Source organism: Hemitrygon akajei, chromosome 6 (genome assembly GCF_048418815.1).
Source record: "Hemitrygon akajei chromosome 6, sHemAka1.3, whole genome shotgun sequence".
Taxonomy (NCBI): domain Eukaryota; kingdom Metazoa; phylum Chordata; class Chondrichthyes; order Myliobatiformes; family Dasyatidae; genus Hemitrygon; species Hemitrygon akajei.
This window is the reverse complement of record NC_133129.1, coordinates 70,826,255-70,850,487: the sequence shown is the minus strand read 5'-3', so window position 1 is coordinate 70,850,487 and position 24,233 is coordinate 70,826,255. Positions and strand designations below refer to the sequence as shown.

General features: G+C 40.9%; 1 protein-coding gene across 2 annotated transcripts in view; it reads left to right on the top strand.

The window, feature by feature from the left end:
* Positions 1-24,233, top strand: part of LOC140729162 (PALM2-AKAP2 fusion protein-like) — a 543,495-nt gene that overhangs the window by 156,388 nt on the left and 362,874 nt on the right. For both annotated transcript variants that reach the window (XM_073048623.1, XM_073048621.1), the window contains 2 exons: positions 11,714-11,794; positions 18,700-18,830. In XM_073048623.1, coding sequence (XP_072904724.1) covers positions 11,714-11,794; positions 18,700-18,830 — 212 coding nt within the window. The remainder of the gene's footprint in view (positions 1-11,713; positions 11,795-18,699; positions 18,831-24,233) is intronic.

The window sequence follows — 24,233 nt, the reverse complement described above, 5'->3', positions numbered from 1 at the left end:
AAAATGGCAAATTGAAGGTTTACTAGCAATCCGATGTTCCTATTGCACTAAAGTCTCTGTGCTCTTCCAATTCTGATGTCTTGCACATCCCTGATTTTCATTGCTCCACTATTGACAGCTTTGCCTTCAGCTGCTTGGTCACCAAACTCTGGAATTTCCACCCCTCCTACCCCACCTAATCCTATCTATCTCCCTACCCACACTTCTTCAAAAATACATTTTTGGCCAGGCTTTTGATCCTCTGACTCAAAACCTTCACATAGTGCAATCAATTTTTTTCCCCTAATCACTCACTTAAAACACCTTAGGTTGTTTTATGACACCATCGGTGTTATGTTTTGTAACTTCAAAGCATTAAACTAATTCAAAGGAAGTCGCGGGAGTCCAAAATGTGAGTTAACTACAGGTTTACTTTAAGCGAAACATGCACATATCATGTGATAGTCTAATGATGTATGTAGTTCACATATTTATAAATATAACCCAAAATGAATTATTTAAACAAACAGGAATGCTTAATCAACCAATATATATACACAAGATTACACAAATATAAATGAAATATTAAAATCATAACACTAGACTCAATATGGAACAGGTAAATGAACAGATGGAATATGAATCACATGCAGGCAGTTAGAAACAGAAACATAGAAAACCTACAGCACAATACCGGCCCTTCGGCCCACAAAGCTGTGCTGCTGAACATGTCCCTACCTTAGAAATTACCTAAGCTTACCCATAGCCCTCTATTTTTCTAAGCTCCACGTACCTATCCAGGAGTCTCTTAAAAGACCCTATAGTTTCCGCCTCCACCACAGCCACCGGAAGCCCATTCCACGCACTCACCACTCTCTGCGTAAAAGACTTACGCAGGATTAATTTCGTTTAACATCTTGGTCTGCACTTACATTGTGGGATGAGGGGACTGTTCCTGTGCTGTACTCTTCTATGTTCTATATAGATGCAACTACTGGTTGTTTGGTTAATACCTGAGAGGCACTGATTTTCTTTTTCTTCAACTGACCTCTCACTGTGTGTCTGCCACTGGCTTAGAGTTTTTATATGTCAAATGTTGTGAGGTAAGATGATCAACACTCCTCATCTAGCTTATAGGCCTTTCCAGTGACATGAGAAGCTTGAGCAGTGACTGTGCCAAATAGCAATGGGAAGAAGAACTAAACCAAATGGAGCTGGCATGAGCTGGAACTGGCCCTGTCAGTAAGAGGCTGGGCACAAGAGACTTCTCCCACAGCCTTTCACCAGGACTTATAACAGTTGTTTCTAATTCCCAAGCCAAGGTGTTTGCACAGATGATTTTAATTAGAAGGGCAGCTACTTTGCTGGGTTCATTTATCTCAAACCACTGAGAATGGGTAGGGTGGAGAAGCCTTTGGGAATTTCTAATAATAGCTGCTGCTGGGTTTCAGCCAGTCGGTGAGCGGGGGTGGAGGTTGAGCGTGGATGGCTATAAAACTCTTCCCAAGTACCCTCAAGCGTCAGCTGTGTGATATTTGCAAAGTTTACATACATGAGATCCCTTGTCTTTAAGAATTCAGCTGCTCTGGGCAGTAATTTTCTGCAGGAACAGTCCATTGGAATGTTAGAATATTTTTAGTTAGGCTCACGACTGACTCATGCATTAATGTTGCTCTAAATATGAACATACAGCTGCTTCCAAAATATATATTGGGTTTTATAGCTTGCTGTTCTGCCATCTCTCAAAGATTTAATCGATATTTTGTTTCCCTGCATTCACGCCCACTTTAATGAGAGTCCTGTAATTCATTAAAAATCATATTGCCTCTTGAACTTAATGCTGTTATTTCTGGTGCAAACATTTGAAAAATGTTACTTCAATTATTACATGGAAAATGTCAGATTATAAGAGCATTTGAGCCCGTGATAATGCTAACTAGTGGTGAAGATTCTAATTCCATATTGAATTCCAAGTACTGCTCAACAATACCCATTCCCTCTGATGTGATCTGATCAAAGGTGCATACTTGCAACTGAAATCTAAAATAAAACATTCAGCTTATTTCACCTCTGTTGAGAGACAGCTGTGATGATAAGAATGCATTAAACATTTTTTTTAAACACATCACCTGAAGATTTCATTATTTATTAAAATGCTTATCAAAAAGCATTATATATCTCCAGAGATGCACTTACTGACGGGTGTGCAACTGAGGTGATCTTTGAAATCATAATGTTCCGTACAACTTTATAACTTCCAGATCAGTTTCAAAATGATAGCTTATTTTTGCAGGTAATCAGTTTTCATATTTCAAAATGTTAATATATTGTAGAAGTGGTAGAGGCAGGTTCGGTATTGCCATTTAAAGTAAAATTGGATAGGTATATGGTCAGTGGGACTAGGTGAGAGTAAGCGTTCGGCACGGACTAGAAGGGCCGAGATGGCCTGTTTCCGTGCTGTAATTGTTATATGGCTATATGTGGTTATATTGCTTAGAACAAATAAGAAGCAAAACAGATTTTAGCACCCATCCACCAAGATAATTGAAATACAGATTTCAAAGGCTGAATTAAATGGGAAAAAACACAATGAAATGAAGTTGCAATGGAAGTGAAAGCAACGTAACATTCTATTTAACACAGTTGTATTGCTAACATTGCTGATTTAACCCATTCATTCTGACTGCACAGCCCACAAACTTACCAAATACACTGTACTCATTCACCTTCACTTGAATTTTCTGGAATGAATGATTTCTTCAACACTTCTATGAGTATGTTGAATTTATGAAAAGGAACTATTTCTTCTAGTTGGAAAGTCTGGGGGATGAGGATATTGTCGAAAAACAGAGCTAGATTTCTTGGGAATTAAGTTAGAATAGTTGAAAAAACTGACTTTTTCCACAAATAAGACTGATGCTGGATTAGTGACAGGTATAAAAAGCAAAAATACAGATAGAGTGAACAACAAAACGTCTAACAGAACTTTATTATTTATTGGAAAATGGAATCTAATTACAAAAGTAGAGACGTTATGCTTCATTTGTAACTTCTTCCCATGCAAACCCTCTGAATTAAAGCTGACTTGCTTCTACTACAGTGTTATGGACCCTGAGGTTTCTGGTGATAGCAGTGTGATTACACTGGGCTTTGGCAAGGCCACATGTCGAGTACTGTGCACAGTATTGGTCTTATTTAAGGAAAGACCTAAATATGTTGGAAGCAGTTCAGAGGTTTACTGGACTAATATCTGAATGAACAAGTTGTCCTGTGAAGAAAGGTTGAACAGGATTGACTTGTATTCCTTGGAGTTTAGAAGATTGAGAGTGTTCTGGACTAGAATTTAAGGTTTGATGTGGAAAGGATATTTCCTCTTGTGGGAGAATATAGAACTAAGAACCAATGTTTAAAAATAGTAGGTTTCCCATTTAAGACACAGATGTCCTGATATTTTTTTTCTGTCAGAGAGTAATGAATCTTTGAAACTCTCCTCTTCAAAGCACAATGGAAGCAAAGCCCTTAAATATTTTTAAAACAGAGGTAGATAGATGCTAGCTAAGCAAGAGGATGAAAGGTTATGAAGGATAGAAGGGAATGCAGGGTTAGGATTACAGTCAGTTTAGCCATGATCTCATTTTAGGGCAGAGTATGTTCAAGGGTCCATGGACACAGTGCTGCTCCTAATTTATACATGTGATTGCTAAGCCTGAATCTGAAATTGATGGATCTTTGTTATTCTGTCTGAGTTAGATGGAGCTGGGGGACAGATCAGCCTTCATCATGCTGAATGGAAGACCAGACTGAATGGATTTTGCTAGTTTGATTGCTTCTGTGAGCATAAAAATCAGAACAATAGAGCATACTGAAGAAATCACTGACTGACTGCACAACAAACAATATTTGGTGCACCTTATATTTGTGTGAACCAGAGAAACGGTCCATTGCTATGCTAGGGATATCACTGCCGAACGGGAACAGGCTGGATATATCAGAGGGCTGTCATTTCATTTCCCTGTCATTTCTTGTGTATGTGTATAACTGTCTGCCCTTAATAGTGTTTAGAGTTCAGCTGGGGTTTCAAAAATTCTCTGTTCCAAGTCCCTCCCACAGACTGCATTCCAGCCTAACTCTCAGTAGTAAATCACACGAGGCTGGAGTGAATGCTGGTACAATTAATATTCTCGTTTTAAACTCTGCCGTCCTCACATGAAGAGGGTCAGATCTTTAATGCTCCTCTGCTCCCAAGAGAAAAACCCCTCACAGTAGCACTTGATTATTTAAATGAACTCTTATTTCTTGCCATAATTATAATGGGATGCACCAATAAATTTATGTCCTTCCCAAATCTGTTAACCAGTAATCCTGACAGGCAAAGTCATATCGTTTTAATGACGCACATCATATGTATACTAATTTAGATATAAGCCTTGAATTGCAATCCTCCAGAATCTGCTGTTGATTTATACAACGTCTTTTAATTAATGTGTCTGTAAGGCATTGACACTATGGGCTACGTGACTCCTTCTGTGTTATAACAATTCAAAGTACATGGTAACTAGTCAACCCAACAGAAAAAGGAAAAATCTAAACTCTTCAATCTTATCCAGTAATGTAGGGAAAAGTGAGGGCATTGTCAGAAATGTCTGATTTTCATTTTTCTTTTTGCCTTTCAGTCGCTTTTCTTTCCATCTCTTAATGCAGTCATCCTCTCCTGTCTCTGAGAAAGAGTACTGAGTTCTTGCCTGTATTCTGGGCCAGGAATTATCAGTCTATCAACATTACAAAAACATATTTAACAAGCAATAAAGTGCAAGTGCTGAAAATAAAATAATCAGAAACTGAAATCAGAGTTGGTTGTGCAGATCTTTGAGCCACTCTGTCAATCAGAAAAACTGTGGCTAATTTTCAACTTTAGTTTTCCTTCACTATCCCATATCCATTAATTTCTTTAATTACAGGAAACCTATTCTCAGTTTTGTATTGAATCCATGTCTGAGACTCCAAGCTTAGCAAGATAAAGAATCCCAAAGGTTCAGAATCCTTTAAGTGTAATTTCTCCTAATTTCAGTTATAAAGAGTTTACTTTTTATTTTGATTCTGTGATCCCTCATTCCAGGTTCCTTGGACTGCGGGTACATCTTCCCTGTACCTGGTGAGTCCCTGAAAGAACGTTCCTTACTTCTATAAGGTCACCCCTCATTCTTCCAACCCTCACCAATCCCTACTCAATTTCTCCTCAGACCTAGAAGAAATACTGTGAACTCTTGTTACATTCTCTCTATAGCAAGTGTATCCTTTTAAAGAAGCAAAATCTGAGGGCACTGACCACTTCAAGGTCCTGTGTAAGGCAGCTTTACTCATGTATTGAAATCCTTTCAGAATAAAACCCAGTATCAGAACCAGATTTATTATTACTGACAAATGACATGATTTGTAAAAATTTTATTTATTTGTTTGTTTGTTTGTTTATTAAAATACAGTGTGGAATAGGCCCTCTGGCCTATTGTAATGCTGGTGCTGGAATGTGTGGCAACACTCTTAGGCTGTCCCAGCACACCCTTGGATCTTCTGGTTGCTAACACAAATGAAGCATTTCACTGTATTTTTTGATGCACATGTAACAAAAAAACTTGAATCTTGAGTTATACATGTGGTGTGATGTTTGAACTTGAAACCTCATCATACTCATCACTGCCTTGATGCATAAAACAGAATGGTAAACTTAATGCTCATATCACTAAAGCATGGAGTTCTGCCAGGTTTCTACAGTGGGAATAGAACTCGGGGCTTAGTTTTGACATTGTTTCTCCTTAATAGCGTAAACATTAGCAAGTGAGGGGATTTTGGTTTATTTTAAGATCTTCAGTTTGCAACTTTTTCTTTTTCTTAAATCCATGATTTATTAGCACGTTTACTGTGACCTTTACTTGAACGCGGTATAAAAATTGCCAAAAGTTTGAGCCCATGAAACATTGGTATAGATACTACTCAGTGAGCTAACTTGAGAGCTCGTAAGCTGAGCATTCACAGATCCATGACAATAAATGAGCGTGCCCATCTGGACCTGGGACAATGATGATGCCTCTCAACCACAACATAATGAATATAAATAGGGGAAAGGCCATTCAGCTCCCTCTGCTTTCTCCAACCTACACTGAGATCATGACTGATCTTTTACTTCAGTGACACTTCCCTGCACCAACCCCAAGTTACCTGATTTCCTTAATATATAAAATTCTATCAATCTTGAATACACTCAGTGACTGAGCTTCTTTTGCAAAGAATTCCAATGTTTCATCACTCTCTCGGTGAAGAATACCAGAGAATTCTGAGACCTGAATAGGTAACCTTTTTTTTAAAGAATCAGGGAGATCAAGTCATGTGCTAAGTAGAGTGAGGTACAACATCACACACGTTTGGGTGTAGCCAACACGCAGAATATAACTCACACATAAATGTTATAAAACATTAAAAAGTTTGGATAGGGCAGAATTCTTTAAGGTGTGTCCAGGAAGATTTCTGATTCAATATATAGACAGGCTGACTGGAGGAGAGGCCATTTTGGATTTGGTGCTAAGCAATAGACCAGGTCAGGTGTCAGATCTCTCAGTGGGAGAGTGTTTCAATAACTCCCTGACCTTTACTATAACCTTGGAGATGGATAGGAGCAGATGGTATAGGAAAGTATTTAATTGGGGAAGAGGGAGTTGTAATGCTATTGGGCAGAAAATGGGGAACAAAAATTGGAAACAGGTGTACTCAAGAAATCGATAACAGAAAAGTGGAGGTTGTTGAGGGAGAACTTGCTGGGGATTCTGGATTTGTTTGTAATATCAAGGTGGGGAAAAGTAAGGTGAAGAAACTGTGTTTGATAAGAGATATGGAACTTTTAGCCAAGAGAAAGAAGGAAGCTTAATTAAGGTTTTTGAAGCAAGGATCAGGCTGGGCCCTAGAGAGTTACAAGATAGCCAGAAAGAAACTGAAGAATAAACTTAGGAGAGCTAGAAGGGGGTATGACAAGGTCTCGGCATGTAGAATTAAGGAAAACCCTAAAGCGTCTACACATATGTAAAGAACAGGGGGATGGCTAAAGTGAGCGTAGGACCAATCAGTGATAGAAAAGGAAATGCGTGCCTGGAGTTGGGGGAGGTAAGGAAAGTCCTTAATTAATACTTTGCTTCAGAATTCACAGTGAAAGGGAGCTCAAGGTTTGTAAGGACAGTGTAGAACAGGCTGATATGCTGGAACATGTTGATATTAAGAAAGAGGATAAGCTAGAACTTTTGAAAAACGTTAGGATAAATTAGTCCCAAGGGCCAGGCGGTATATAACCCTGGTTATCGTGGAAAGCAAGGGAATAGATTGCTGCAGCTTTAATGAGGATCCTTGCATCATCACAGGCCACAGAGTGGTATCAGCTGATTGGAGATTGGTGAATATTATTGCTTTGTGCAGTAAAGGGAGTAGTGATGACCCTGGGAATTACATACCTTAGAGTCTTATTTTGACAGGAAGCAAATTATTGGAGAGGTCTCTTAGAGACAGGAATTATGTGTATTTGGAGAGGCATAATCTGATTAAAGATAGTAAACGTGGCTTTGTGAGGGGCAAGTCATGTCTCACAGGCCTAACTGAGTTCTTTGAGGATGTGACAAAGTATATTGATGAACGTAGACACATAAAATGCTGGAGGAACTCAGCAGGCCAGGCAGCATCTATGGAAAAGAGTACAGTCAACATTCTGGACCGAGACACTTCATCAGTACCTGGTCTGCTGTGTTCCTCCAGCATTCTGTGGGTGCTGATTGGATTTCCAGCATTTGCAGATTTTCTCTTGTTTGTTGATGAATGTAAAGTAGTGGATGTGGTGTATATAGATTTTAGTAAGGTGTTTGATAACATAGTAGGCTTATTCAGAAGGTCAGGAATCTTGCAGGGAAGTTTGGCTGTGTGGAAATATAACTGGCCTGGAGTTTGGTGACCAGAGGTGTTCTGCAGGGATCTGTTCTGGAGCCCTTGGTCTTTATGATTTTTTATAAATGACTTGGATAAGCAAATGGAAGGCTGGGTTAGTAAATCTGCAGATAGCATGAGGGTTGGTGGAGTTGTAGGTAATGAGGAGAGTTGGTGTAGGTTGCAATGGGACATTGATAGGATGCAGAGTTGGGCTAAAAAGTGGCAAATGGTGTTCAACCCGGAAAAAAGGGAAGTGATTTATTTTGGAAGGTTGAATTTGAAGGCAGAAAACAGAGTTAATGGCAGGATTCATGGTGATGTAGAGGAACAGAGGGATCTTGGGGCCTATATCCATAGACCCTCAAAGTTACCACAAAGTTGATTGGACTTTTAAGAAGGAATATGGTGTGATATCCTTCACGAGTTGAGGAATTGAGTTCAAGAGCCGTGAGGTAATGTTGCAGCTCTGTAAAACCCTGGTTAGATCACACTTGGAATATTGTGTTCAGTTCTGGTTGCCCCATTTTAGGAAAAATGTGTAAGCTTTAGATAGGGTGCAGAGAATTTTTACCAAGATGCTGCCCAAACTAGACAGCATGTTTTATGAAGATAGGTTGAGTGAGCTATGGTTTTTCCCTTTGGTGCAAAGTGGAAGGAGAGGTGGCCCAATGATAAATCATTTAGACAGATTGGATAGCCAGAGACATTTCCTCAGGGCAGAAATGTCTATATCAGAGGGACAATTTTAAGGTGATTGGAGGAAGTTATAGGGGGGTATCAGAGGTACATTCTTTACACAGAGAGTGGTAGGTAATGGAATGCCTTGCCAGGAGTGATGGTAGAGCAAATACAGTAGGGGCATTTAAGAAACTCTTAGATAGGTACATTGATAATAGAAATATGGAGGGCTATGTAGAAGGGAAGGATTTAATTGATCTTAGAATAGATTAAATGCCATTACAAAGAAGGCATGTCTCAAAGTTTTTCGAAGTTTGTGAAGCTTAGGCATGTTACCCAGAACTTTGACAAACTTCCATAGGTGCATGGTGAAGAGTACACTGACTGGTTGCACCCTGGCCTGGTATGGAAATGCCAATGCCCTTGAATGGAAATCCTACAAAAAGTAGTGGATACAGCCCAGCACATCAGAGCTAAAGCCCTCCCCACTATTGAGCACACCTACAAGGAGCATTGTTGCAGGAAAGCAGCATCCATCATCAAGGACTGCCCCCCCCCCCCCCCCAATCTTAGCCATGCTCTCTTCTCACTGTCGACATCAGGAAGGAGGTACAGGAACCTTAGGTCCCACACCACCAGGTTCAGGAACTGTTATTACCCATCAACCCTCAGGTTCCTGAACCAGAGTCAATAACTTCACTCACCCCAGCACTGAACTGATTCCATAACCTGTAGACTTATTTTCAAGGACTCTACAACTCATGTTCTCACTATTATTTATGACTTATTTAGTATCATTATTATTATTTTGCTTTTCTTTTTGTACTTGCACAATTTAATGTCTTTAGCACATTAGTTGTTTGTCCAGCTTTGTGTGAACATTTCATTGATTCGATGGTGTGTCTTTATATCTACTATGAATGCTCGCGAGAGAATTAATCTCAGGATAGTATTTAGTGACATATATGTACTTAGATAATAAATATACTTTGAACTTTTGAAAGTGTTGATACAACATCATGGGCTTAAGGGCCTCAAATGTACTTTAATGTGCTATGTTTTCTGTATTAGAAGGGGTGAGAAGCAAGAGTGTGGGAAATCAAGACCTTAGTGCAGAGGAGACACAATGCAAGACAAGCTGATGAGATGCACTATTCCTGTCTCTTCAAGCACTTATCACTTCTAGCCTCAGTCAGTATTTTTCCCCTCCCCTCCACCTACTCAGCTCCATCTGACCAACGTGCCCATTTAAAGTGTCTCTGAAACGTCACTAATGTATCAGCCTCTACCACCTCCCTGGCAGTGCATTCCAGCCACTCTTTGTGTAAAAAAAAATGAATTCCAGCATCAGCCATCTCCTCACTCTCCATTATCCCTGCATCTACTATGTCAAGGAAATTGAAGATGTCACAAATGGACTCACATATTTTTCTCTGGAGTTGACTTGATGCTTCTGATAAGTCATGAAAATTATTTGGATTTTCATTCAGGGTCTGATTACTAAAGTCTGAGGGTCCATCCCACAGTGCAGGAGCATGGCTAATCCCAGTTATGCACCTGTTCCTTAGTCTGTTCGGCATTCCTGGTCTTGGCTTTGTCTGTGTGGTCCTGACTTTGGGCTTCACATACAGACTGTCTTCAGACTCACATACATGCTCTTGATCTCTGTTTTTGTCTTTATGCTCATGACCCCAACCTATGATTGTACGCTTGACCTCTGCTTTAAAATCCAGCCACAGCCTCAAGCCAGGCTTTGCATGCTTAATCTCAGGTCTGTGCCCTCAATCCATGTGGCCCATCGAGTCTACTCCACCATTTCATTATGGCTGATCCTTTTGCTCTCTCAGCCCCAATCTCCTGCCTTCTTCCCATATCCCTTCATGCCCTGACCAATCAAGAATCAATCAACCTCTGCCTTAAATATACATAAGGACTTGGCCCTCACAACTGCCTGAGGGCAATGAATTCCACAGATTAACCACTTTCTGGCTAAAGAAACTCCTCCTCATCTCCATTCTAAATGAACATCCCTCTATTCTTGGAAACATCCTCTCCACATCCACTATTCCGAGGCCTTTCAACATTCGATAGGTTTTGATGATGTTGCTGTGTGTAGCAGTTTTGTTATTGGGAAGTATTAATTATTATGATACTGCAGGTATCAATGGTTGGGCACAAGCCTCTCATAACAGATCAGTGATTTTAATGCGGAAGTCCAATGTAATATTGGGCACGATTGCGGGTTGTGAGAAAGATACAAAGAGGCTTCCAGGTGACTTAGAATGAATGAGTGGGAAATAATTGAGAGAAGCAATATAATATTGATAAATGTGAGATTTTCCTTCCACTACAGTAGGGAAAGCAGAAAATACTATGAGCTTGGGAAGTACTGATGTACAAAGTGTCCTGGTAACCCAGTTACTGAAAGCAGTTAAGAAGGCAAGTGGTATGTTGGCCTTTGTGGCAACAGGATTTAAGCCCAAGAGCAAGAATGCCTTGATATAATTACATTGAGATGATTCTTGCAAAATTGTATGCAGGCTTTATCTCTTTACCTTGGAAAGGATATGTTTGCCATAGACAGTGTGCAGAGGTGTGAGAAGAGTGAAGATCTGGATTCATTAGGATTAAGAAAAATGAGATGAGATCTAATTGAAAGTTACACAGTCTGATGTGGCTGGATGTTGGGAGGATGTTTGCCTTGGCTGGATTTTCTAGGAAATAGAATCACAGACTTAGCCAACAGATTTAGGTCCGGGTTGCGAAGAAGTTTCTTCCCTCAGGGGTTGATGAACCTGTGGAAGTTCTTACCACAGAGGGCTACAGAGGACAGGTCACTTAATATTGATAAGAAGGAGATTTTAAAAACTCAATGCAAATGGCATCACAGGGTTTGGGGGGAAGAGCAGGAATAAGGTAATGGGAGAGAGTATCAACATGATCAAAGAGCTGAATTGCCTACCTTTCTTTTTTATTTAATAATCTTTTGCTTCTATGTTTTAAGAAAAGTGTTTGATTGCTAGAATGTTGGCATAAGGGATGAACTGGTAACAGTTGAAGCAACACATTTAAAACACTCTCTCCCTCGCTCTCTTTGAAGGAAAAAAGGCAGAGGCAGAGAGAAATCGAGAACAAACGACACCAGCTCGAGGACAAAATACTTCAGCTGCAGCACCACAAGGTAGGAGATCAACGAGAGAACTTCAGGCTGTATTTCCTGTCAAGTGCGCAATACTGTCATGCTCATTTATTCTAGGTGACTCTGCTGAGAGTGTCTGTGGCTAAATATTCCTAATGGGATGGCCAATTCATATCTTAGATGTGATTATGAGTTACTGCATTCCTTTGCTGCTTTGTCCTTGCATTTGGGTTAGACTCTTCCAGTACCTAAACATGGAAGAATTTTAGTCTGCCAGTAACAGAACATTTTTGTTCCAAATTAAGACAGAATATGCTAGAAACACCCAGCAGATCAGGCAGCATCAGCTGAGAGAGAAACCGAGCTAACATTTCAAACTGATAACTTCTAAGAGAACTGAAAATTGTTAGACAAGATCCAAAGAGAGGGTAGGGATGAGCAAACATGAGAGAAGATGAAGTGGAAAATGTAAATCAAATAAACTGTGAATGCTGGGAATGTGAAATAAAACAGGAAAACTGGCAGATCAGACAGCTTCTATGGAGAGAGTATCAGCATTTTACCTCAGGCTGATGGTCCTTCATCAAAAGATGCTGAAGAGATTCAATGAAGAATAGAAGAGTGCTCCAAGCAAAGGTTTCCATTTTCTTTTGTTTGTAACTTCAGATTTTCATCACCGTCGTATGTTGATTTTGATTTTTTTAAAATTGTTTGTTTTTATCTTGTTTTGACTATGAAAGACCCCTGTGACTTCTCTGTGTTAAATCCTGACAATATATCTTAGACCCAGGTACCTCCCTGATATATGCAGCAGCAGTTGCTACCACTGACAACTTGATGACCTCTCTAAGGTCTTTCCACCTCCCCAGTCTCCTTGTGCATCCTAATTCCCTTTGTTGTACCTCACTTATCTGGTCACTAAACATCTCCAAAAAACCTTCAGTCCCATTTACTCTCCCTCCTCCTGAGGCACCTCTTAAATCAATCTCTTTGACCTAACTCCTGTGCTCATGTCTCATGTGATACGCTATTGTAATTTGTTCTATAGCATACGTATGAAAACCCTGGAAATGTTTTAATGCTAAATAAATGCAAATAAATATTTATGTAGTCTGACAAAATAATTTGAAAATTTCATGCAAATTATCATGGTCTTGCATTGTGGAATTGCGGCAACAAGGTGATGTAGCTCCCTCTTTTTATCGGGAGGTTACCATAGCAACAATAGACACTTCACCCCTTTGGGGAATGATGTCAAAACCCAGAGCTGAAAGGGCAAGTTCTTTGGTTTTTTTTGAAAAAGGATGTGTATTTAAGGTGAGAGAAGCAAAGTATAAAGGAAAGGTGCAGGGCAGGTGTTTTACACAGAAACGGTAGCTGCCTGGAGCAGGCTGCCAGGGGTCATGGTGGAAGCTGATACAACAATGGCATTTAGGAGGTGGATAGACAGACACGTGAATGTGCAGGAAATGGAGATATATTTTTGGTGTACAGGCAGAAGAGACATGATTTAATTCGGTGCAGATATTGTGGTCGAAGGGCCTTTTCCCATGCTGCACTGTTCTATGTTCTAGGACAAAAATCTGGTGCAATAAGAAAGGAAATGACTGGCTGGCAGATCATAGGGCCTGTTGTTACCTCAGTTCTTCGGATCTTAATCCTTAATTCGTTCCACATGGTGCTTTAAAAATTATATCGACTACTTTACAGTAATATTTCACAAGCAACTGGGGATGAATAAGGCTGCCAAAAATTTATGTAATAAAAATTGAGAATGACTACAGACTATGGTTTTGATTCAAGTCAAACAAACATTCTGATAAATCTGGTGAGCGGAAGGCTTGAGCTTTGTAGCTGACAACATATTGCAGGGGTGATTGTTAACCAGTCAATGAAGGACTCATTCTCCAGAAAACTCTGTTTGTCGGTCTGCAGTATGGTCTGTTCGGGTGGAAGAGAGGGCTCACAAGTTGTATTGTGGTCAACCTTGGTAAGAATGCATATGGCAAATACTCATCAGTGACCCGGAAAATACTTTGGGATGATGAAAATCTAAAATAAAAGCAGAAAAGCACTGGAACCACTCAACAGGTCAGGTAATGAAAGAGATGATAGGCACTTCAGGACAATGGCCTTTTGTCAAACTGACAAGAGGTCATCGCCTGTGTTTCTCGCTCCACAGAAGCTACTTGACCTGTTGAGTATTTCGAGCTCGTCCCATTTTTAACTCACAGACAGCCGCTGATTAGGATTTTACCCATCTGCTCCTGAGTTCCAGCTCAGGATATTTCTACCTTTGCATGAGGTTTCTGACAGCAGGTTCCTGAAGAAGTCCCTTCTGCAGGGTCTTCGGGTTGTGCCCAACAGTTGCCTATATTGAGCAGATAGTGCTGACATGGATGACAGTTGCAATTGAGATAAATTACTTCAGGTGTGCCAGCTGTTACAGACAGGGAGATATCCTTCTATTCCAACACACATCTGCCTTCATAGGCCAATCGTAACTGCACTTGCATCAACCCTGCTATGAGGTGAGGCAGGACGCAAGATGGGAATTGGCTGGAGCATGGAATCATGGAACCATACAGCATAGAAACTGGCCATGTAGCCCATTAACCCCTTGCTGACAATTGGTACCACTATACCAACTATAAGAAAAAGATGGTGATCTTACAGATGAAGAAATGGATATGAATTAAACCAAAGGTTACTTTTTTATTGTGGAAACTGGTGAGAGATTAATAATGTACATATAGGAATTACAATGGAGAAACAGGCCATTTGTCCCAAATGGTTCATGCTCCACATACACTTGGTGGCCACTTTATTAGGTACACCTGTACACCTGCTCATTAATGCAAATGTCTAATCAACCAATCATGTGGCAGCAACTCAATGTATAGAAGCATGCAGACATGGTCAAGAGGTTCTGTTGTTATTCATACCAAACTTCAGAATGGAGAAGCAATGTGATCTAAGTGACTTCAGCTATGGAATGATTGTTGGTGCTAGACAAGGTGGTTTGAGTATCTTAGAAACTGCTAATCTCCTGGGATTTTCACAAACAATACTCTCTAGATTTTACAGAGAATGGTTTGATAAACCAAAAACTTCCAGTGAGCGGCAGTTTCGTGGGTGAAAATGCCTTGCTAATGACTGGGATTAGAGGAGAATGGCCAGACTAGTTCAAGGAATGCGACAGTAACCCAAATAACCACATGTTATGATAGTGGTGTGCAGTACAGCATCTCTGAACACAGGTCAAACCAAACCTTGAAGTTATTGGGCTACAGCAGCAGACCACATCTATCTTCTTTTTCCCACATGTAGTTTTCCCTATTTCCCAATAAATGGGTCAGAAACCCACAAGCTCCGGAATCATACAGTCACAGCTGAAAGAGCTGCTACTGCACAGCTCCCATGACCGCTGATGCAGAGTGCTCCTTGTGCTCCCTGTGACCATTTGCCCACTGGTGCCCTGCTTTCTTCCCAAATCTCAAAAAATGTGTGACTTGATACGTTACTTGGCCACCCCAAATTGCTACTAGTGTATTAATGAGAGATGGGATCTGGGGGAAGCTGATGGGATATGGGGAGAATAAAATGGGTTAAATTAGGATTAGAGTAAGTAGGTGCCTGATGGTGTGTGGACTCCATTAAAAATGCCCATGCTGACCATGACAGCAATTTAAGCAGTTCGTTTGCCTGCACATTGTGTATCCCTCCATTCCTACCTATTCATATGACTGTTTAAATTTGTGATCATATCTGACTCCTCTACTCAGGCACCTAGTACTCTCTGTGTAAAAAAAAAACTTGCCTTGTAAACCTCCTTTCAACCTTTCCCCTCTCATCTTAAACTTATACACTCAGAGATTTGACATTTCCATCTTGGAAAAATGACACTATTTATCTAACCTATTTATTACCTCTCAAACATATGGAACAATCTGCCACTTCTAGCAGCTCATTCCTCTCACCCTAAATCTATGCTCTCTGGAGCTGGTCTCTCCTAAGCTGTCCACCTTCTCTATGGCTCTCATATTTTTAAACATTTCCATAACCTTGTCTCCCATTCTCCTGCATGCCAAGGAATAAAAAACCTGACCAACCCCTCCTTATAACTCAAGTCCTCTGGACCTGTCAGTATCCTCATAAATCTTTTCTGCTTTCTTTCCAGTTGAACCATAATTTTTCCTATAACAGGGAGACCAAAACTGTACTCAGTACTCTAAGTGCAGCCTCAGTAATGACTTACACAACTGCAATGTAATGTTGTAACTCCCATACCCAAAGCCCTAAATGATGAAGCCAAATGCACTAAATACCTTTTTCACCACCTTGTCTACCTGTGATACCACTTTCAATGAACTGTACACTGTTCCATTACACTCCCTAGTGCTGTGCCATCACAATATAAGTACTACACTGGTTTGATTTTCCAAAATGCATCACCTAACACTGCATATCTCAATAGGTTTCAGAGGTACATTTAATGTCAGAGAAATGTATACAATATACGTCCTGAAATTCTTCTTCTTCACAAACATCCACGAAAACAGAGGCGTGCCCCCAAAGAATGAATGACAGTTAAATGTTGGAACCCCAAAGCCTCCCCAGATCCCCCTCCCATGCATAAGCAGCAGCAAAGTAATGACCCCCCCACCAGAAAAAAACATCGGCACCCCCCCCACCGAGTACTCAAGCATCAGTAAAGCAGCAACAAAGACACGTGACTTGCAGTACACCAAGGTCTACTAGTTCACCCGGTATTGAACATACTGCAGGCTCTCTCTCTCTCTCTCACCCTAATAAAGGAAAGAGAGGTGTCCCCATTTCACAGTGAGAGGGGAGACATAACAAAACAACTCACTGATTTATGGTGTTAAAAGTCACACAAAGTACTGGAGGAACTCAGCAGTCCAGGCAGCACCTAGGAAAAGAGTACAGTCAATGTTTTGGGCCAAAAAGAAGTCATGCCAAAGGGTCAGAGCTAATTGTTCATCCTTCACCTTCTCTATTTGAATTGATTGAAGGGAACCAAGTGTGTTGCTCGTGTTCTTCGTGCTTCACTGAGATTTGGAAAATTTCCCTGCTTCAATCTACTCCCAGCCATTCCCCCGCCCCCCCCCCCCCCCCACACACACACACACCCCGTTTGCTGAATAAGCAAAAATTAGTATTTGGACTGTGCATGCAGGAACAGAAGATACTCTGCTCTGATACTCAGAGTTAATTTGCCTGCATCTTCCTTGACGCTCTACCTGACAAAAATCCATCAGCTAACATTCTGAGGTTTTCCATTGACCCATCCGGTCCAGCAGGACTTCTAGATTTCAATTCCTCTTGGTAGACTGTCTCCTCACATCACCTCAGAATGACCTGGCCATAATTTTTAAGTTCTGCCCTCCTGTTGTGGACAATGCCAGCAGAGCACTTAGCTGCTCTTCATATGCCGCACTAAAGGTCCCATATTAAATACTTATTATTATAGCTGTTGGTCTAATCCCTGTTTTATTTTCCCCTTGGCAATATCAACCAGTCACTCAAATTAACAGTAGCTGTAAAGGACTATAACAACCATTGCATTACCAATGATATTTGACTACGGCATCTTATGTTATTCATAATAAATTTTAAAATGAAGCAGATGAGAATGGCTGTGAAAATATTTGCATATATTGAGGAGGTGTCAGCCCTGCAGAGTGTTCTCCGCAGCTGGAGTTTGACCCTGTTCTGCCCTACAGAACTCCCTTAAATATGGGAATGTTGCCTGATTAAAGTAATAGGAAGCAGCCAGGCATTGAGTTAAAGGACCAAATCAACAAATCTATTGAAATCCATGCAATTTCCTCCCATCAAATCCAAAAGCAATCTCAGTTAGAGAAATGGATTTTCTAAACTATTGAACTTGTTTCAAAATTAATCGAGTAACCTCTATTGACCGAGTGTCTTTAACTTAGTAGAGCATTCCACTGTTTAATTTGAATCTCATCAAACAAAATATGATGTCATGTCACAGAAGGACATGACAGAAGTCTGACGTGCAAAGAGACTTGGGAGTCCTCATTCAGAATTGAGTCGGTGGTGAGGAAGACAAATGCAATGTTAGCTTTCATTTCAAGAGGACTAGAATATAAAAGCAAGGATGTAATGTTGAGGCTTTATAAAGCATTGGTGAGGCCTCAATTGGAATATTGTGAGCGCTTTGGGTCCTTTATCTAAGAAAGGATGTGTTGACATTGGAGATGGTTCAAAAGAAGTTCACAAAAATGATTCCGGGATTGAAAGGCTTATCATATAAAGAGCATTTGATGGCTTTGGGTCTGCACTCATTGGAATTCAGAAGAATGAGGGGAGAATCTCATTGAAACCTATCAATTGTTGAAAGGCATCAATAGGGTGGATGTGGAAAGGATGTTTCCTATGGTGAGGGGTGTCTAAGACCAGAGGATACAGCCTTAGAATGGCGGGATGTCTCTTTCGAACTAAGATGAGGAGAAACTTCTTTAGCCAGAGAGTGGTGAATCTGTGAAATTCATTGCCACAGGCATCTGTGCAGGCCAAGTGTTAGGGTATATTGAAGGCAGAGTTTGATAGATTCTTGATTGATAAGGGCATAGCGATTAGGGCTGAGAGGGAAATGGATCAGCTGAAATGAAATGGCAGAGCCGACGATGGTCCAAATAGCGGAATTGTGTTCCTATATTTTACTGTCTTATGGTCCATGGAGACATTAAACTGGGTGTCCAGAAGCTTGCTTTGATAGATTGGTTTTAAATGGTGTCTTAAAGTGGCAGAGAAAGACAATATATCGAGAAGCATTTTCAAGGGACAAGGCCAGAACAGCTATGGGCAGGTTGATTACAATCGGAGATCAAGGTTTTGTGACTTCCCTGCTCTGCAAATTAAAGTTTTCAACAAGTCTTTCTTCTTTCCTCACTCAGTCCAAAGCCATGCGAGAAAGATGGCTGCTGCAAGGAATCCCTGCCTCATCACCTGAAGAGGAGGAAGCAAGGACCAACCAGGTCCAGCTGGATGAGAACAAGGCAAAGAAATTGGAAGAAGCCATTCGCAGGTCAGAGCTTACATTTATAATCATTTATTATGCTAGCGAATAAATGATGGCCTGTAACACATCTCCATCTTCACGTGTAAGGAGTCCTTCCTGGTACTGGACCATCCCAAAGGGGAAGGATGGTCCCAGGTCCCATCCCCATCCTTTACTGAGTTAATTGTTCCCAGTCAGATGATAATGGGAGTTTCAAGTTCAAGTTCAAGTTTATGGCTTTCATCTATATAAATGTATACCACCAAACAAAACAACGTTACTCTGGACCAAGGTGCACAACACAGTATGTATAACTCAAACACAGCACAAAAGGTACTATTACCACAAATAACATAACAAATAAGAAGGTGCATTTACAACAGAAGTCAAAAAATAAACAGTACACATTAATGGTGCTTCATATGTGTTGAGATCTGGTTGGTGGCAGGGAGTTCAGTAATCTCATGCTCTGGTGGAAGAAGCTGTTTCCCATCCTAACAGTCATAGTTTAATGCTACAATACCTCCAACCTAGTGGTAGGGGGTCAAAGCAATGGCTGTCAAAGAGGCTGTTACACAGAGGGGAGGAATCATTGACAATGGTAAGGGCTTTGCAGGCAGCTCTCCTGATGGGTTGAAGAGAGTCCCCGGTGATCCTCTCAATAGTCCTCACAACCCTTTGTAGGGTCTTGTAGTCATATGCCTTGCAGTTCCCCTATCAGATGGTAATGCAGTTGGTCAGGACACTCTCACTGGTGCTCCAGTAAAAATTGGTTAAAGTGGGGTGGTGGGGGCTCGATCACCTCAGTCTCCTCTACAAGTGGGGATGCTGCTGTGCTGTCCCATTTCAGGAAGTAAAACAGAATTCTAAATTGGTAAATTAGTTATTGTACAAAAGGACTGTTCAATAGTCTTATAACAGCAAGATTGAAGCTGGCCTTGAACCTGGTGGTACATGTCTTCAGGCTTTTGTATCTTCTGTCTGATGGTGGGTGGGGGAGAACTGAGTATGTCTGGGTTGGGTGGGGTCTTTGATTGTGTTGGCTGCTTTACTGAGGCAGCAATAAGTCCATGGAGGAAGGTTGGTTTTCGTGATGTCCACAACTCTCTTAAGTTTCTTTCCTACAGTCACATGAAGTGCAATTGCCATACCGAGCCAAGATGCATCTGTATAGAATGTTTTCAAAAGTGTATTAATAAAAATTGGTGAGGGACTAAGGATGCAGCCTTGTGGGACAGCAGTACTGAGGATAGTTGTGGCTGAGGTATAGTTACCTGTCCTCACTGATTGCTGTTTGTTTGTCAGGATGTCAAGGATCCAATGCAAAGGGAGATGTTGAGCCCCAGATCTAGAACTTTGGAGATAAGCTTGCTTGGAATCATAGTATTGAAGATGGAGTTGTAGTCAGTCAATAAACAAAGATCTAAGATAGATGCCTTTACTGTCCAGATGATTCAAAGATGATCGTAGGGCCAGGAAGATGGTGTCTGCAATAGACCTGTTTCGGTAGTAGATGAATTACAGTGGGCCAAGGTTGTCTGGGAGGCTGTAACTGATGTGTACCATGACCGGCCTCTTGAAGCACCATATGATAATAGATGGCAGAGTCTTCAAGTGGTAATCATTAAGGTACATCACCTTATTTTTCTTAGTTAGTGGATGAAAGTGGTCTTTTATTAAAAAAAAGTAGAACTTCAGATTGAAGTAAGGAGAGATTAAAAATTCCTGCAAATATTCTCGCCAGCTGTTCTTTGCAGGATCTAGGGATACTGGCATGAGCGCCATCCGGGCCAGATGCTTTCTGCAAGTTCACTCTCCTGCAGATTGATCTGATTTCTGCAATCATGACTGGGGGGTTCAGTTGCTTTGGAGGCTGTTGAGGTGTGTGGTGATGTACTTATACCCTTCTGTTCAAAACATGCAGAGGGAAACTCATCAGAAAGAGATGTGCTGTTGTCAGCAATGCTGCCCAGCTTCGTCTCGTCTCGTAGCCTTTTATAGCGTGTAAGCCCTGCCCTTATACACTAAGACCCAAGGGTCTCGGCCCGAAACGTCGACAGTGCTTCTCCCTATAGATGCTGCCTGGCCTGCTGCGTTCCACCAGCATTTTGTGTGAGTTGTTGTTTGAATTTCCAGCATCTGCAGATTTCCTCGTGTTTGCTCTTTAAACTGGTATGGTCTCTTGGCATCTCAGATAGTTTTATCCCAATTTCTTGTATGGGACAAGGTTACCTGATATGAATTCCACAGTCCTGGATTTTAGTAGGGAGTAGACCAGCTACAGTTCCTGGCTTGGGAACACCCAGATTGGCATCTTTTGTACACAGTCCTTTACACGCTTGCTGATAAAATCCATTATGGTGGCGGCATATTCAACTAGTTTGGCTGCTACTTGGATTCTAGTGTATATTACAGCAATAGCATAATCCAAAGCCCACAGTCAGGTGTGTCACTGGAATGTAATGATCTGCTTCGGATCAGGAGAAGATAACAATAGTAAGAGGCATTGAGGATTAGAGAGAATAAATATAAATGCATCTCCGAAAGTAGCAGCACTGGTAAATGATATTGCCTGGAAAGCATACACGACTCTTAACTTTTATTGGAGAGAGCATTGAATAAAGCAGAAAGGAGGTCATGATAGAAATGCAAAGGGAACAACTGAAATACTATCCGAATGTGATGTTGCTGGAGATGATGAAGAGATCTTTGAAGATAGTGTGAAGTGGAACTAAATGGATATTAATTGAGCAGTGCATTTTTTCATCCAGAGACTGACAAAGGTTGAAAATCATTATAGCCATTATACATATCCTGTTTGAAAATGATATTTGATTGTGTGTAATGTCTATTTGATTATACACAATGAGGTGCTGTGATGAGTTTTGAATACACTAGTACCAAACAGTTCCCAGGAGTGAGAGTATTAATGGGGTTAATGCTAAAGGGGAGTTATTATAGCAATATCAGAAGAGAGAGAGAGAGATACATCGCTGATAACACACACTGCATAAACCACAGTTCTCTTCACTACTGTGCGCTGCTTTACGGGAATTCTGATTGGGGACTTAGCCCGCTGCTGGTGTTCCCATGGCAATGAAACAGTTAAAGTGTCCTCTTCACCAATGTGGGGTAAGCCACCATGGCAGAGTGCAACAAGCACCTGAAATGACCCGACATTGTTTTTGGCTTGGGTGAGAGGAGTGGCTCAGAGTGGCACCTTGGCCACCTCAGTGACTTCACACCATGATGACAGACTGGCAGCATTTACTCTGTGTGTTGTCAGACCATTCAGATCAACTACATCTCATCACCTCCTCTCATCACAGTTGCTATGGTAACAAGCTAAATATCCAATGACCACTGCTGAGCTTGTTTCCTCTGTTTGTGTCGGAGCTCAAAATAGATTATCAGTTCAGGAGTGGGGTGTAAGACTCATGAATGACATAGCCTGCCCAGCAGATCCAACTGATTGTATCTAGGGCCTCAGTGCTGGAAATATTGGCCTGGGAGAGGAGATGAACTTTGGTTCACTAATCCACTTGGAGGGTTTTGCAAAGACATTGGTCACATCTTTGTGGTACTAGAAGTCATGAGTTCTGGTGCCAATCTCCAAAAGAGCCATAGCTCCTTTTCATTTTTTTTCTACTGGGCCTTCATCCTGCACTAAAGGGGTCATATTTCATGTAAATTATTTTCGCTGTTCCTTGTTTTATGGTAAAAACAAATTAGATAAATGCATTTGAAAAGGAAAACATATTCAGTGTTAGGCAGAAAGGGTGAGGGATTTGATTGGATGGCTCCTTTAAACTAATATCAGAGGCACAGTGAAACAAATGGATTGCTTCACTGCTCAGTGTTTGCAGCACTCACTGTTACACTTCACACATTTGGTCACCCTGGTGACACCGAGGCTCATCGTCAGACAATCCGTGAATTATAAATTGGTGTGAAAAGACGCCTTACTCAGAAAAGAGGAATAAAATGTGAAACAGAGAGAACTTACAGGTTAGGTTGTTTAAAGGATTAACAAATCCTGTTGTGTTTAAAAGCTGTTCTTGGATCCTTATAGGCTATTAAATAAGTCAGGCTAGAACTATTTCTGTGTATACTAGTCAAAGCAACTGGGAAAGCTCACGTCCATTAAGTGCACCAGTAAGCCGTGTCAGGTAGGTGGGGATTAGTTTAAATAAATGTGGTGGGTATGTCAATTTATTTGGATTAGTTTCTGCAGCAGCAGTCTTAAAGGCAATTTACGGTGACAGCAGAGGTTGTGGATAGGTTGCAAGGCCATTTCATGCATGTCAGATCATCTGTGTTGTTTCATTTTGTTACAAACCTGCATAAAAGGATGATGATAAGTGTAGTGGCTTAAAGTTAAATGCAAGACTTTAAAGGGCAGAAAATTGGACCACTCAGCACATCCATCATACTCACTCCACGGCCAAGTATGGTCAGCTCTCTCCAAGCTTTCACAAGAGTTAACTTACAATGAGGACTTTGGTTGCCTGTAGATGTCCCTGTTTACCATATGACCATTGAATTACCTTCAAACTTCAGTCACTAAAGCACTGTAATGTGGCACAGTGCAATCCCACAACAATTAAATTAATAGACACTTTTTGTTTTGGATAATCATGATGCCCAGAAGAGAACAGGAAAGTTTCCTGAGTAATGTTTCATGTGAAAGTTCAATGGTCCCTGTGGGAGCACTAGCCTTGATTACAGGCTGGAGAGTAGGACCGGACTAGTAGGATCTATAACTTTCCAGTGTTGAAATCTGTTCCCAGTAAGGGTGATGCAAACAGATTCAACAAAAATAGCTACTCGAAGAGGAACAGCTTACAGAGCTATGGAAACAATGGGATGCGGGGTCAAGATGATTGAAAGTGGGTGGTCTTGTTGTGAACCCCTGTTTACATATATGTCATCATCCACATTAGCCTAACCACCATCTGTATCTGACTCTGTCTGGTATTACCCTGTGGCAATGAATACCATTCCATCAGCTTGTGCAAGATGTCTACAGACTGGCTTGTCAGCACATCATTAACCTATATTGCGGGATAAACGAGCATCATAACTCTGTGAATAGACCTGCCAACAGCAATTACTGAAAATAGGAATATTTCATAAACAATGCCCAGGAACAGCTGTGTTTAAGAAGGATTAACACTCTCTGATGAATGGATCACAAACGAGGCAAGGCTATCAGATTTAGAGTTGGTCTTTAACTGAGGTTGTACAGTAACAGCAAAAGTAATCGAGAATATTACATCCTCAACAATAGCAAAATTAGAACAAAATGGAGAACTGTCTACAAAGACATCAGAAGAGATTGTAACAATTTGACTTAGGCCAAATGTCCTGACAAGATATCTGTCAGCTCTTAGTTTTAGGGAATGTTGGATTGATGCCATGGAGTGCAAA